The following is a 17,009-nucleotide window of genomic DNA, read 5'->3' as shown; positions in this document are numbered from 1 at the left end:
CTGTATTTTGTGACACATGAAATCAAGTTCAGCTTTTCAGTTATTTTAATAGTTTATACTTTTCATATCCTGTTTAAGAAATCTTTTCCTAATTTTAGGACACTAAGATTTTCTTGTGTTTTCTTCTAGAAGTATAAGTTTTAGCTCCTACATTTAAGTTTGTGATCCATTTTGAATGAGTTTTTATATATAACTTAAGTATCAATTTTTTGCCTATGAATATCCAGATATTCCCAGTACCATTTGTTGAAAAGATTGTCCTTTCTGTGTTGAATTGCCTTGGCAGTTTTTGAAAGACAGCTGATGCATATTTGAGGGTAAATTTCTGGACTTTTTGGTTCCATTCTAGATCTTATATGTCTATCTTTATTATAATACCACGATGCCTTGGGCACCTGGGTGGTTCAGCCAGTTAAGCAGCTGCCTTCGACTCTGGTCATCATCTCAGGGTCCTAGGATCAAGCCCCACATCTGGCTCCTTGCTCAATGGGGAGCCTGTTTCTCCCTCTACCTGCCACTCTCCCTGCTTGTGCTTGCTCTCTCTCCCAACCCCCATGTCAAATAAATAATAAAATCTTAAAAGAAAAAAAATACTGCACTGCCTTAATTACTGTAGCATTACAGTAAGTCTTGAGGGTGCTTATTTGGGGACTCCAATTACAGGTATGCTAAGTGCAGGATAGAGGTAGGTTAAGTCAGTGTTGCTCTATGCATTTATTTTCCAATCTTTATTTACTCTGTTTCATTTTGAATACTCATATTCAATTTAAATATATTGCTCTATTTTCAAGTTTGCTAATACTTCCTTCTGCAGTATCCAATGAGCTATTAATCCCAACCTGTGTATTTTTTTATCAAGCGTATTATATTTTTCATCTCTAGAAGTACCATAAAAATCAAAACAAGGAACTGCAAATTCTGGAACTTTTTGTGCTTTCCACATCTGATATTTGTTGTCATTTATAACTATTAAGAATATTATTTAACAACTAATTTTTTTTTCAGCTGCAGTAGATTGCTCGGTTCCATTAAGCATGAGTGCCAGCATCAAATGTAAGTTATTTTTCACATACTGACTTTTAAAAAAAACTTATGGCTAGATGGGTGATGGAGATTAAGGAGGGCAGTTGTGATGAGCACTGGGCGTCATCTGTGATGAATCACTGAACTCTGCTCCTGAAAGCAATATTTCATGGTATGCTAACTAACTTAAAATATAAATAAAAAATTTTTAAACCTTGCAATAAACTACACGTAACATAAAATTTACCATCGTAACGATTTGTACGTCTAACCAGTTTAACCATTTCAGTGACATTGGCTGTGTTCATACTGTGGTACAACTGTCACTACTGCCAATTTCTAGAACCCTTCTTGTCTTGCAAAACTGAAACTCATACCCATTAAACAATAACTACCTTGCAACCATCATTCTGTTTTCTGTCTCTGACTCTGACCACTCTGGTACCTCATGTAAGTGGAATCATCCCGTAGTATTCCTTTTGTGACGGCTTAATTTACCTAGCATAAGGTGCTTGAATTTCATCCATGTTGTAACATATGTCAATCTCCTTCCTTTTTAAGGCTTTTTTGTTTATACAGTCATATTTCAGTAGATACTTGGGTTGTTTCCACCTTTTATTTATTGTGAATAATTCTCCTGAGGGCATGGATATACAAATATCTTTTTGAGACCGGCTCCATTCTTTCGGGTATATACCCAAAAGTGAAATTGTTAGATCATACAGCAATTCTACTTTTAATTTTTTGAGAAGCCGGTCTCAAAAAGATATTTGTATATCCATGCCCTCAGGAGAATTTTGCATTTCCAGCAATAGTGTGCAAGGGCTCCAGTTTCTCCACATCCTCCCCAACATTTGTTATTTTCTATGTCTTTGATAGTAGCGATCCTATTAATGGGTGTTGATATATTGCCTTTTGAGGAAGTATTTTGTAACTTTTAAAAATTATCCATAAGTAGGGGCGCCTGGGTAGCTCAGTGGGTTAAAGCCTCTGCCTTCAGCTCAGGTCATGATCCCAGGGTGCTGGGATTGAGCCCCACATCGGGCTCTCTGCTCAGCAGGGAGCCTGCTTCCCTTCCTCTCTCTCTCTGCCTGCCTCTCTGCCTACTTGTGATCTCTGTCTGTCAAATAAATAAATAAAATCTTTAAAAAAAATGCAGTCTTCAGAAAAAATCTGAATCATTTCAATGAAGATGTTTTTACCCAGTTGTCATTATCAGATAATCTTTAACTAAGATCACCTCTAAATGGGAAAGTTTTGCTAAATTTTCATACTGATATTAATTTCCTGAACATGTAAATAAGATTATCTCTTTTTTAATTTAGATTAAGTATTAAAAGGCCTGCCTGAATGTATGTATTAATCCTCTTACTGAATCAAGCCCTGGGATCTAAGATTCATGTTCACCAATTTAAAATAATCAGGCATTTTGTGTAATATTTTGTTTAGTTCACCAGAGTTTATTCATTGATTAATTCAGCAAATATTAGGCACCTACTATGTGCTAGATATTGTTCTAAGGGCCCTTGGAACAAAAGGAGGTGGAGGTGAATAAGGAACCCGCTTTTATAGACCTTACATTCTAGTTGGAGGAGACAAATGATAAGAAAAATTGAAAAAAGATAAGGAAATACAGCCTATGTCAGAGGGTGATGAGTACAATGGGGAAAAAGTCAAGCAGGATAAGGGAGATTGAGAGTCTGCTTGGAAAAGAAGGCCTACAGAGAAAGTAAGCAGAAACCTGAACTAAGGGAGAGGCACGTGGGTAGATGGGGGAAGAGGACCAATCAAGACCAAGGAAATGGCAAGTACAAAAGACTTAAATGGTATTGTGATAGGTGTATTCAGGGAACAGCAAAGAAAGCTATCTAGCTGATGTGCAGTGGGCCAGTTGAAGGGTGTTAGGAGAAGAAGTCACTGAGGTTGGACAGAGAGAATAGACTTGGTGGACTGTAGCCAGTGCAAGTGCTTTGCCTTTCACTCTGCATAGAGTTGGAAGCCATTGGAGGGTCTTGAGTAGAAGAGTCACAGAGCCAGTTTAACTTTTAGAAACATCTCTCTGGCTACTGAGTTGAGAATAGTCCATAAGGGGCAGTGATAGAAGCAGAATGACTAGTTAAGAGAAAGGAATGCAGATAAGAAGTAACAGTGACTTGAGGCACCCAGCTGACTCAGTCAGAGCATGTGTCTCTTGATCTTGGGGTCATCAGTTCAAGCCCCACTTTGGGCATATGTTACAGGATTTTTGTTCCCTTAGTGCTCATGGTTCTTGGTCCTGCCACTTTGAAGAATGAAGAGGTAAACCAGACAGAGTGGTGGGCAGCAAAGTTTATTGAACAATAGTAGTACAGAGCTCCCAAAGAGGGAGGGGACCCAAGAGGGTTGCCCTTTGAGCTTGTAAGTGTGGGGGGTTTTTATAAACTCTTTCATGAAACTATCTTAAGCATCCTGAGTGGGGGGCCCTGTGGATTGACTGCTAAGGTGTGCCACTCAGGCTTTGATCACGCACCCATCCACCCATTAGGTTATTGTTCACGTGTTGGCGATCATGTGGACTGACATTTGGAGACTAAGTGATAGTAACCCATGTTCTATGGTTAGTTGTTTTGTTTCAGAATGTTTTGCAAAAGCTGCTAGACAGGGTGCTCTTGTGGTCTTGTCTCAGCTGCAAATCGGGGTGCTAAGGCAATTTTGTCTTAGCTGTCTTGGCTCTTTGCTTTCTTCTTCAGGACCCTGGCTCTAAGTGTCCAACTAACCTGAACACACAGAGCTTACTTAAAAAAGAAAGAGAAAGAGGGGAAGGGAAGGGAAAGGAAAGGAAGGAAAAGAAAGAAAAGAGAAAGATAAAAAGGAAGAAAAAAATTTGAGAATTGACAGCATATAGATTGTATTTAAAGAATTGCTCCTCTTTTTTGTTTTTGGAATTTAGATTTAACTAATGCTTATTTATCCCAGAGTTCTTTTCTGCTTTTAGTCAGTTGAGGCAAGAGGTTCTCTTTTTTGCCATGTAAATGAAGAAAATTGTGATGGCTAGAAGAATTACAAAGATTGTTATCACCAAACCAAAGTGTAATTAATAATCATTATTCTTGTGTTATAGAGCTGATGTTCATTATAATTAATATAACTAACCTAGAAACAGATTTTATAGACACTTAAAAAAAGAAATCTCTTGGTTTGAGCCATCTGTTTCTATAAGATACTCTCTTCTAACAGACTACTGACTCAATCATTTCAATCTTCATAGTATCTAAGCTAGAATAGCTCTACATAGTAGTCCCATATTCGAGGGGTGCCTACGTGGTTCAGTGGGCTAAGCATCTGACTTGGTTTCGGCTCAAGTCATGATTTCAGGGTCTTGGGATGAAGCTCTGTGTTGAGCTCTGTGCTCAGCAGGGAGTTGGCTTGAGGATTCTCTCTCTCCCTCCGTCCCTCCCCCAGCTCATGTGCACCTGTTCCCTTGCTCACTCTCTCTCTCTCTCAATCTGTTTTTAAAATCCCATATTTGACTGCATTACAAGACTTTTTACTTTTTATAGCAGTTTTATTGACAAATGATTTGCTTACCTCATTATTTTAGGGGCTCCTGGCTGGCTCATATCAGTAGAACATGTGACTCGATCTCAGGGTCATGAGTTCAAACCTGACATTGGGCATAGAGCTTACTTACTTAAGTAAATAAGATTCACTGATTTTTACTAAGTTTAAAAGTTGTACAGACATCATGACAAACCAATTTTAGAACATTTGTGTCAGCCCAAAAAGATCCCTTATACCTATTTGCGGCTGTTCTCTATTCCCACCCCTGGCTTCAGGCAACTGCTGATCAACTTTTTTTCTCTTTAGATTTGCTTTTTCTGGACGTCTCATGTAAACTGAATATGGGTTTTTTTGCATTACACTTTTCACTTAGCGTATTGTTTTTTGAGATTCATCTGTGTCATAGTTTGTCAGTACTTCATTCCTTTTAATTGCTAAATCAAATTAAATTGTATGGATAATACCATATTTTGTCTATTCATCAGTTGATGGATATTTGCATTATTTCTGGGGTTTTTGGCTATTATGAATAGTGCTGCTAAGAACATTCAAGTACAAGTCTTTTGTGTAGATGTAAGTTTTCATTTCTTTTGGGTATATTCCTAAGAATGGAACTGCTAAGTCTTATGGCAAAATTACATTTAATTTTTTAAGAAACTGCCAAACTCTTTTCCTAAGGGGCTGTACCATTTTACCTTCTTGCCTCCAACATATCCCTGCTAACACTTGTTATTGACTCCCTTTTTTTGTTTGTTTGCTTGTTTGTTTATTTTTTTAGTAATCTCTGCACCCAGTGTGGGGCTCAAACTTCTGACCCTGAGATCAAGAGTTGGATGCTCTTCCAAATGAGCCAACCAGGTGCCCCCCTATTGACTCGCATTTTGATTACAGCCATTCAAGTGGGTGTGAATTGGTATCTCATTAGGATTCAATTTGCATTTTCCTCATGACTAATGATGTAGAGCATTTTTGCATATGCATATTGGTCATTTGCTTGTCTTTGATAAATATTCAAATCTTTTGTCCATATTTTTTAGGGGGAATGGGGCTGGCAATAGGAAAAGAGAGAGAGAGTCTTAAGCAGGCTCCACACCCAGATGGAGCCGGATGTGCATCTCAGTCCTACGACCCTGAGATCATGACCTGAGGGTCCTGGGATTGAGCTCCGCATTGGGCTCTCTGCTCAGCAGGGAGCCTGCTTCCCCCTCTCTCTCTGCCTGCCTCTCTTGCCTACTTGTGATCTATCTATCTCTCTCTCTCTCTCTCTCTCTGTCAAATAAATAAATAAAATCTTTAAAAAATGTTTAAAAGTTTTTCATTTTAAGTCTAATTTTTTTAAATTGTTTGTACCTAAGAAATCTTTGCCTCACCCAATGTCCTAAAGATTTACTCTTCTGTCTTCTAAGAGTTTTATAGTTTAATCTCTCACATTTAAGTCTGTGATACATTTAGAGTTGATTTTTATGTATGGTATGAGGAGGTATTCCTTAAATGAATAGGTTGGACAGATTTGGTAATAAGGAAGTACTTAAAAATTGATAGTGAGGACTCTGTTGAGGATTTTTTTACTCACTTGTTTTACTTATAAGTGAAATAATACATTTGACAGAGAAAATTCTATTAATTCACTCCACAGATATTATCTGCTATAATGTAGTTAATACATTAGTAATAATAACATATAATAATATAGTATATAGTACATGTATAATAGTTAATAACAGGCATTTGAGGATAGAATAAACTGGAAGTAACACAGTTGACATCAACAGTTGACAAAATTGGGGCACCAACCCCCTCACATAGTAAAAAATAACTATAGTTTTTGACTCTCCAAAAACTTAACTACTAAGAGCCTACTATTGACCTTACTGATAACATAGTCAATTAACATATGCTTTGTGTGTTACATGTATTATATATATTGTGTTGTTACAATAGATTAAGCTAGAGAAAAAAATGTTATTAAGGAAATCACAAGGGGTGGGGGGTACCTGGCTGGCTTACTCGGTAGAATATGGGACACTTGATCGAGGGGTTGTAAGTTTGAGTCCCATGATGGGTGTAGAGAATACTTAAAAATAAAAAATCTTTTTAAAAAAATGGCCGAGTAACTAATTAGGTTTTTAAAAAAAAAATCACAGGGCGCCTGGGCAGCTCATCGTTAAGTGTCTGCCTTCAGCTCAGGTCATGATCCCAGGGTCCTGGGATTGAGCTTCCATTGGGCTCCCTGCTGTGAGGGAAACCTGTTCCCCCTCTACCACTACCTCTGCTTGTGTTCCCTTTTTTGCTATGTCTCTCTCTGTCAAAAAAATAAATACAATCTTAAAAAAAAACAAAAATTAAAAATTAGAAAAATATCAAAAGGAGAGAAAATACATTTACAGTATTGTGTTTCAAAACATCCACATATAAGTGGACCCATACAGTTCAAGAGTCATCTATATTACAGTCTACCTTTTAAAATAATAAATATATTTACTTTATCATGCTTATTTTTAAATATAGTTCAAACTTTAAAAATTAGTTTATTTTTAAGCTTATAGAAATTTGTATAAATTGATTCAAATCAGAGTGATTTGAAATTTGAAATTATCTTGTCCATTAAATTGGGATAAGTTCCAATTTTAAAAGTATATGATAAATATTTAATTTTATATGAAAATATAAGTCATTTTGATTATGGCTAACTTTATATTTAACTTTGAAATTTGACTAGCTTTCATTTCACCATTTTCAGCTTTCATACAATGATAAAACTTTGATAACAACTCAGTACCTGACCTAAAGCATTCTAAAGTGCAAAACCACTTTTTTCATTTATATTTCCAAATGAATAGTGCTTAAGAGATAGTAGAAATCAGTTATCCTAATTGAAAATAGTGTTATATTTTTGAAGTCTATAAAAGTTAAATTTATATGGTATGTGATGTTATTGACAATAATATTGCATTTGGGGGAGAGTGTATGGACTAATTCAGACTCTGCATTTGGTGATGACAGAGTCACAACACAGAAAGCATTTCTCACCTTCAGTATTGCTATGAATATCTGCTAGCATGCTATACTATAGCTGTATAGGAATTGCTTCCTTGAGCTCTTAGGCTTAGCCAGTTTGTCACGTCTTGTTTATGTTTTTTAAATAATGCACTTAAAGTTTCTGTAAGTTAAATATTTGTTAGCTTCCCTTTGTACAGAAGAGTGTATGGATTTTTATTTATATATATCAATAGTATAAACATTTTTAGCAAGAAAAAAAAATGTGCCCTTTATTAGTCTTCCAAGACCAAAACCTTAATTTTTCTGTTTTGTTCTTTATTTTAAAAGATTTGTTTTCCCCATCAGATGCAGACCAACAACGAAGAGAGAAACTCAAAAAGGAATTAGCACGATGTGAAAGGGAGTTGAAATTAAATAAAACAGCAGTGCAGGCCAATTCTAAAAATAATTCTAAGTCATTATTTAACACTCTACAAAAGGTAAGATAGTATTTTTGCCTGTTAAAAGCAGATGTTTCTAAGGTATTTCATTAGTGGTACAACCTGACTTCATGGTGGTATGTTTACTCTAGGTCAGAATCAGTAAAAACTGCTTATGTAAAGAGCCAGGTAGTAAATATTTTAAGCTTTTCGGGGCCACAGTCTTTCACAATTCTTGTGCCCTTGGACAGTAGCCACAGATAAGATGTAAATGAATGGGCATAGCTGAGTTCCAGTAAAACTTTATTAAGAAAGACAGTAGGCCAGATTTGGCCTCCAGGCTATAGTTTACTGACATCTGCTCTTGGTGTTTTGTGATACCCTTTAATATCTGATTGAGGAAGTTCTCTTATTCTTCATTTGCTAAGAGGATTTGTTTTTCCTTCTCATGAATGGATGTTAATTTTATAAAATGCTTTTTCTGCATTTTTTGAAAACATAATATCATTTTCTTTTTAATTTGTGTATGTAGTGAATTATAGTCAAGTTTCTAATGTTAAAACAACTTTGCATTCCTAGTATAAACACAACCTTGTCATAATGTAATACTTTTTTTATACATTGCTAGATACAGTTACTAATATTTGTTTAGGATTTTAGCATCTACCACCTTTTTTTTTTTTTTAAGTTTATTTATTTGACAGAGACACAGTGAGAGAGGGAACACAAGCAGGGGGAGTGGGAGAGGGAGAAGCAGGCTTCCCACTGAGCGAGGAGCCCGATGTAGGGCTCTATCCGAGGACCTTGGGATCATGATCTGAGCTTACGGCAGATGCTTAACGACTGAGCCACCCAGGCACCCCCATCTACCACATTATTGATACTGACTTGTCATTTTCCTTTTTCTCTACTCTGTGTATGGTTACACTAGCCTCATAAAATAAATTGGGTGCTGTTTCCTTTTTTTTTCCATGCTCTAGAATAGTTTCTGTAAGTTTGGACTTTTTATTCTTTGAATTTGGTGTCTCAACATTAAAAATACCTGGGCCTAGAGTTTTTCTTTGTTAGAAGCTTTTTGTTTACTAATTCAATTTTTTGAATCATTCTAGAACTATTTTTTTGTTGTTGTTTTTATGCTGGAAGTTGTCCATTTCATCTAAATTTTCAAATTTTTGGCATAAATTTATTTAAATATAATCTCTTAATCTCTCCTGAATAAGTATTATTTCCCCATTATTATTCCTCATGTTGTTTGTGCCTTTATTCTTCTTTCTTTGATTTTTTCCTCACCAGAGATTTGTCAGTTTTTTTTAATCTTTTTATTTTTTTTATTTTATTTTTTATTATTATTATTTTTTAATCTTTTTAAAGGATATTTTGTTTTACCTCATTAATCTTTACTATTGTATTTTGTTGGGTTTTTTTGTTTGTTTTTGTTTTTGTATTTTGTTTTTTAATGTCTGCTCTTATCTTTCTTTTCCCCTTTTGGTTTTCTTTGGGTTTATTTTGTCTTACTTTCCTACTTTTGCTTAGCTTATTTTCAGCTAACTTCTGGACAGTATAAGCATATTTTTTTAAGGTTATAAATTTTCCTCCACATGCTGCTTTAGCTGCATCCCACAAGTTTTTTAATGTGGTATTTTTATTATGATTTAATTCAGAGTATTTTCCATTATAATCTCTTTTTTAACCCAAGAGTCATATAGGAGTATTTCTTAATCTCTGTGTCTATTTTTTTTCCCTACAAGTTTTCTCTTGTTCCAGATTTCTAGCCTAATTATAGAATATCTATATGATGCTGATCTCTTGAAATTAGTTGAGAAATTTGTTTTATGGCCCAGTAGGTAGACAAATTTCCTAAAATGCACTGTCAAGATGTGTTTGAAAATATACTATAGCTGTTGTGTACAGTATTTACTATCCCATGTAGTCATTAAATTAAATTTCATATTCATTCAGATCTTATTTGTCTGATCAGTCTATCATATATTAAGAGAACTCTTCCACAGGATAATGTATTTAGCTATTTCTCTAAAAATTAGTACCGCCACAGCGCCTGGGTGGCTCAGTTGGTTAAGTGACTGCCTTCAGCTTAAGTCATGATCCCAGGTCCCGCATTGGGCTCCCAGCTCCATGGGGAGTCTGCTTCTCCCTCTGACCTTCTCTGCTCTCATACTCTTTCTCACTCTTTCCCTCAAATAAATAAATAAAATATTTTAAAAAATAGTACTGCCAATTTTTGTTTTATAGATTATGAGTCTATATTATTATTCTATATATACAGATTTAGAGATAATATATTTTCTTGGTGAATCAAACCTGTTACCACTGCTTTGAGTTTATCTTAATGTTTTTTGTATTAAGGCATTTTCTGATAATGATATAGTTAAACCAGTTTTCTTTTGATTAGTACTTTCTTGATATGTCTTTTTCCATTTTTTATTTATTTATTTATTTATTTATTTGACAGAGAGATCACAAGCAGGCAGAGAGGCAGGCAGAGAGAGTCTTTTTCCATTTTTTAATCCTAATGTTTTAGGTGGATCCTAAAGTTTGGTTTGGGTTTTTTTTTTTTTTTTTAAATTTTTTTTTTTTTGAGATTTTATTTATTTATTTGACAGAGAGAGACACAGCGAGAGAGGGAACACAAGCAGGGGGAGTGGGAGAGGGAGAAGCAGGCTTCCCACAGAGCAGGAGCTGAAGGCAGACACTTAATGACTGAGACACCCAGGCACTTTTTTTTTTTATAAAGATTTTATCTGTCAGAGAGAGAGAGAGACAGCTCACAGACAGGGGGAGCAGCAGGCAGAGGGAGAAGCAGGCTCTCCGCCGACCCAAGGAGCCCAGTGCAGGACTGGATCCCAGGACCTGAAGCTGAAGGTAGATGCTTAAACAACTGAGCTACCCGGTGTCCCTAAAGATTTTGTTTTTAATGAGTTCTATACCCAATGTGGGCTCAAACTCACAACCCCAAGATCAAGAGTCACATGCTCTACCAACTAAGCCAACCAGGTGCCCCTTAGTGATTGTACTTTTTAACTGAAAATTTAAAATATTTTTCTATCAATATAAATTAATAATTATATTTGGGGATAAAAATAGAGTTTGTTAAATTAAATCTGTAAATATAAGGGTATTTTCTTTCATTTTCCTTTAGCTTTCGTAACCTTTTTTCTGACTCCATAAAGTAGTTCATTTATGTTTTATATATGTGTGTATTATATATATTTTTTTAACTTGCATACATTTTTTATAAGCCTTGATAATAAATATTTAGACAAGTTCAGATTCAAATTAGTATTTTTGATATATTTAATAATTGGGTTTTATGGTTAATAGATACCTATCTTAATTATAATCTGCATTTACTGAACTTTGCTACAAATAAAAAGAAAATGCTAACTTTAGTGGCAGCTGGATGGCTCAGTTGGTTAAGCTTCTGCCTTCAGCTCCAGTCAGGATCCCAGAGTCCTGGGATCCTAGGGTCCCACATCAGGCTCTCTGCTCGGTGGGAGCCTGCTTCGCCCTCTCCCACTGCCTGATGCTCTGCCCTCTTGTGCTCTCTCTGTCTCTCTCTCTCTCTCTGCCAAATGAATAAATCTTAAAAAAAAAAAAAAAAGAAAGAAAGAAATGCTAACTTTACCCTCTGAACATATTAGCCATTTATATACATGAGATCATATAATCAAAAGCCTTTTCTCATAATTGCCTATATAGTCATGCTGTTTTTCTCTCACACTTTGACTCATCTCTGGAGCCTCCGGTACCTTCCAGTCTGTACCCTATAACCTCCACACAATTATTCACCACTCACTCACATCTCTGACACAGCACTTACTACTTGCTATTATGATTAACTGAACATGTGTATATGACCCATATTCCTTTTTTTTTTTAAGATTTTATTTACTTATTTATTAGAGATCACAAATAGGCAGAGAGGCAGGCAGAGAGGCGCGGGCGGGGGAAGCAGGCTCCCCACCGAGCAGAGAGCCAGACTCGGGGCTTGATCCCAGGACCCCCGACACTATGACCTGAGCGACGGCAGAGGCTTAACCCACTGAGCCACCCAGGTGTCCCATGACCCATATTCCTAAATAAATCTATGAAACATGTTTAAAGCAGTATAAAACAATGAGAAGCAAGAACTATCAATTTCTTTTATAAAATATAATCTGATATATAATCTTTTATAAAATATAAAATACAATCTAAAATATAAAATATAATCTGAATATAATCTTTTATAAAATATAATTATAAAATTTCTTTTATAAAATATAATCTAAAATATAATTTTATAAAATATAAACTTTTTTTCAAAACAAGTGTTAACCAAATTTTTAAATAATTTGTACCCACCCTTTTCTGCGATTGGATTGATCCCTCAGCTGCTTTAAAATCCGACAATTGGAGGAGCTTCTGGTTGAGTGTCCTTTGGGCTCAGGTCATGCATGGTCTCAGGGTCCTGGGATCAAGCCCCACATGGGGTCCTGTGTGGGGCTCATGTTCTCTCTCAAATAAATAAATAAAATCCTTTAAAATTAATTAGTTAATTAATTTTAAAAATCTGACAATTGGAAAATCTTTGTATACTATTTCGTCCGACATTTTCCCTGAAAACATTTAGTACTCAGTTCTGTGATTATAAACTTTGATATGTGTTCTTACATGAAAACATTTTGAGTATATAAACTATGCAGTAATTATCACTTTGCATGAATTTTTAAAATCACAGAAACAGTTCACAAAAAAACTTGCATTGAACTGTAAAGCTGACTTAAAGTCAACATGGTCAAATTACCACCAGAATTTTTGTTCCATTCACATGTAATTGATAAACCCTTTTCTGATTTTAGAACTAACAGTTATCTGTTTTTTCAGATTTTGGTGAATTTACCAGTGTGTTGCTATTTTCTGTGAAAATTATATCCAAGCTTTCTGATATTCATAGCTACAGGAAACAATAATATAATCTCAAAAAAGCAGAGGTATAATTGATTTCATACTATGTTCTACTGGTTTCCAAAGAAAAAAAGAGTGTAAAGTGCCTACGTGGCTCAGTGGGTTAAGCCTCTGCCTTTGGCTCAGGTCATGATCTCAGGATCCTGGGATCAAGCCCCACATTGGGTTCTCTGCTCAGCGGGGAGCCTGCTTCCCCTCTCTCTTTGCCTGCCTCTCTGCCTACTTGTGATATCTCTCTCTCTCTCTCTGTCAAATAAATAAAATCTTAAAAAGAGAGAGAGAAAGCGTAGAATACAAGGTAGGAATTATGAGACATAAAAATACAGGAAAGCTTCTTGCTTTTAGTCAGTTCAAAAGCAATTTTTCCAGCTCATTTCAGATAGATGAGAGTATATTTCTGCCTTTAAAGACTTTTTTTGGTGTTTCATTTTGTTTACTAAATAACCATTATTGATAAGAATTTTCTTACAGGCAGTCTAATGCCTTGTGCATTTCTGCCTGCTCTGATCTCAGCCTGTACTGTTCCTCTAAGTGTAAGTAATTCCTATGATTATTATTTTAAAACCCTGTAGGATTTTTCAGATCCTACTTAGAAACTTTTCCCCTGGGAGCCAAACTCTTGTGGTATATAAGCTATGAGTCTTGTTTGGGAGCACATTTTTTTCTTCTTTTTTTTTTATTTTTTTTAAGATTTTATTTATTTATTTGACAGACAGAGATCACAAGTAGGCAGAGAGGCAGGTGGAGAGAGAGGGGGAAGCAGGCTCCCCGATGAGCAAAGAGCCCGATGTGGGGCTCAATCCCAGGACCCTGACACCGTGACCTGAGCCGAAGGCAGAGGCTTTAACCCACTGAGCCACCCAGGCGCCCCTGGGAGAACTTTTTTAAAACTAATATATTGAAATCCTTAAAAAAGTACCTTAGTGATTCAGAATTTAATGCCAAAATATTTCCTTGCCTTGACTAATTTTGCCTTGTATTTGAGATCAGGTTAGAAAGTACTTGGAAAGGAAATGGCAGGTGACTTGACCAGTTTTAGGCTTCAATTAAATTATTCAGTCATCTGCAATTTTCTTACTTAGATAAATCAGTACGTAGGTAGCTGACAGATTCACCTTCAGGAAAAGAGTTAAAATCAGTTTCAAATTCCTCATGGTGTAAAAAGTCTAAAATACAGGGACACCTGGCTGGCTCGGTCAGTAAAGCATGTGACTCTTGATCTTGGGGTCGAGTTTGACCCCCACATTATGGGTAGAATTTACTTTTAAAAAAATCTAAAATATGTAATTTTCGGATGAGATCTTTAATAGACAATGTGATACAGTGGTGCAGAGCATAGGCTCAGCCTGGGTCTAAATCTATGAGACCCTGCACCACCTGAGTTTCTTCATCTCTGAAATAAAAGTAGTATTTGTATCACCACCCAAAAGTTGATGGGAGGATTAAATGAGTTGTGCATGTAAATTACTTAGAACTGTACCTTATAGATAGTCAGCATAGTAACTTACGAGTAGCAGTGATAAAAGTTCTTAATTGTCCTCTTTTATCCTGCTCAATGGCAAGAATAGTACCTTGCACACAGGAAGCACTCAGCTATTCTCTTACTCAGCTTGTCCATCTTCCTCTCTTTCTCTCCCTGTGAGCTTGAAGGGCAGAAGTAACAGCTAACTACTAGCCATTGTCTCCTCAGAATCTATGCCTTCCATGTAACTTCTCCTCTACCTAATAAAGTGCCTCACAGTTCTACAAAGGATACACAGGTGTCCATAAAGTCTGGAATCATAGACATGGCATCTTGGGCATCTAATCTGTAAAAGAATAAAATATTATCTGTTTTAAGACTTTGTGTCGGGGCACCTGGGTGGCTCAGATGGCTAAGTGTTTATCTTTGGCTCAAGTCATGATCCCAGCATCCTGGGATCTAGCCCCACATCAGGCTCCTGTCTCAGCGGGGAGTCTGCTTCTCCCTCTCCTTCTGCCTTTTCCCCTGCTCATGCTCTCTCTCTCTCTCTCTCTCTCTCTCTCTCTGTATCTCTCTGTCTCAAATAAGTAAATAAAATCCTTTAAAAAAATTGTTTAAAAAAAAAAAAGACTTTGTGGATACCCTATAGAAATGGTTCTTTCAAAATTAAACCAAAAAGAAATAGAGCAGTCCCAAAGCTCAAAGTCCTTTCAGCTTTCCCCTCTCATGAGAAGTTGAGAAGTTCCTTTTCATTTCTTCAAAGCCTTGAAGTCCGAGGAACTACTGACACTGGAGATTTCCATAAAGACATGATGAGAAGGGAAGGATGTTGCCACCAAGAGAGTGGTTGAGAAGGGGATTGGTATTCACGAGTGATTTGGAAATTGTCAGATAAAACTGAGATCTACCCGTAGATCTCAATATACAAGTTCAAGACCACAAATATGGGTAGATGTTAGTAATTTTTTTTTTTTTTTTTTTTTTAGTTTCAGAAAGAACAATGATTACTGGGGCACCTGGGTGGCTCAGTCAATTAAGTGTCTGGCTACAGCTCAGGTCTTGAGCCCCATGTTGGGCTCCCTGCTCAGCGGGGAGCCTGCTTCTCTCTTTCCCTTTGCCTCTACTCCCGACTCGTGTTCTCTCCCTCTCTCTGTCTCTCTTACTCACTCTGTCAATGATGGCTATTACTTATGTTTAGAATTATATTTTTAGCCTCTGCCTTCGGCTCGGGTCATGATCCCAGGGTCCTGGGATCGGGCCCCGTATCGGGCTCTCTGCTCTGCGGGGAGCCTGCTTCTTCCTCTCTCTCTGCCTGCCTCTCTGCCTACTTGTGATCTCTGTCTGTCAAATAAATAAATAAAATCTTTAAAAAAAAAAAAAAGAACTTCATATACAATGCCAACATCTTCAGGAATATATAATCTCCAAACCCACAAAGGCAGCTCTTTTTTGGTGTATAATGTGGAGATCCCCAATTATGTAAATTTTTAAACATAATTGATGACCATCAAACCAAATGTTCTCAGCCCTCAGGAGAACCAGAAGATGAAGATATGTTAATCGGAGACGTGAATGGATTTCCATCCTTTACAAAGTCACCAGTAACTTCTTCAGAGAGACTACACCTCAATCTTCTACCTAAATCTGATAAAGTCTTCACAAATGGTACTGAGAAGAACTCTAGTTCGTCTGTGTTCAACATGGATTACTCTGCCTCTGGGCCCAGGAAAGCATGCTCTGGAACTTCATATGGCAGAGGGCCCAAGAGCACATTCCCAAATACCCATCGGTTTCAGTTAGTTATTTCAAAAGCACCCAGTGGGGACCTTTTGGATAAACATTCTGAACTCTTTTCCAACAGACATTTGCCATTCACTCCACGCACTTTAAAAACAGAAGCAAAGTCTTTCCTGTCACATTATCGATACTATACGCCTGCCAAAAGAAAAAAGGATTTTACAGATCAGCGGATAGAAGCTGAAACTCAGACTGAGTTAAGCAGGTATGGCACATTCACAGCCATTAGTAAGTCCTTCAGGGTGTTGTAGAATTAAATAATAATAATTATTATTTTTTATCATGTATCTAATGGATCAGACTTAAGGTCTGATAGTGCCATTTTGAATGAGATAGATTAATGGGACTTTTCCTTTTGCTTGTATCACTAGAACTACCTAAGTAATTGTTGAAAAGTAGCTATAAAACTTGTCAAGCTCCTTATAAACAGAAATGTTACGTATTTTAATTTATTGTTTCAAACATGGTATAGGCTTTTAAATACACTTTCAGAGAATCCTCAAAATAAGTCATCAAACAGCATTTGTGTAATTATGTCTATAGATTCGTGTTAAAAATGGCAAAACAATGAGCTATCAAGGAAAAAAACACTTTCTCTGACTCTCGCTGAGCTCCTTTCCTGCAAATATTCAACCCCATTCTTATATTGCAACAACTCCCCAGGAATAATTTAGCCAAGTGGGATAATTTCTAGAAATAAGTATAATTTGCTTCAATAATGTTTTCATATTTGATAGCGCCTGGCACATAATGAATATTCAGTAAAAGTCCACCAAATGATTGAAGAAAAACAAATCTTATAA

General features: G+C 36.3%; 1 protein-coding gene across 4 annotated transcripts in view; it reads left to right on the top strand.

Annotated features, from left to right (window-relative positions):
* LOC111148571 (spermatogenesis associated 7) overlaps positions 1–17,009 on the top strand; it is a 41,283-nt gene that overhangs the window by 11,787 nt on the left and 12,487 nt on the right. For 2 of the 4 annotated variants that reach the window (XM_022505248.1, XM_022505246.1), the window contains exons 4-6: positions 1,006–1,053; positions 7,891–8,042; positions 15,936–16,411. In XM_022505248.1, coding sequence (XP_022360956.1) covers positions 1,006–1,053; positions 7,891–8,042; positions 15,936–16,411 — 676 coding nt within the window. The remainder of the gene's footprint in view (positions 1–1,005; positions 1,054–7,890; positions 8,043–15,935; positions 16,412–17,009) is intronic. The other 2 variants (XM_022505249.1, XM_022505247.1) reach the window with 1 other exon arrangement.

Source organism: Enhydra lutris, unplaced genomic scaffold (genome assembly GCF_002288905.1).
Source record: "Enhydra lutris kenyoni isolate GAN:26980312 unplaced genomic scaffold, ASM228890v2 scaffoldscaffold20, whole genome shotgun sequence".
NCBI classification, from domain to species: domain Eukaryota; kingdom Metazoa; phylum Chordata; class Mammalia; order Carnivora; family Mustelidae; genus Enhydra; species Enhydra lutris.
The sequence above is the reverse complement of the archived record's forward strand: the minus strand, read 5'-3'. Positions and strand labels throughout refer to the sequence as shown.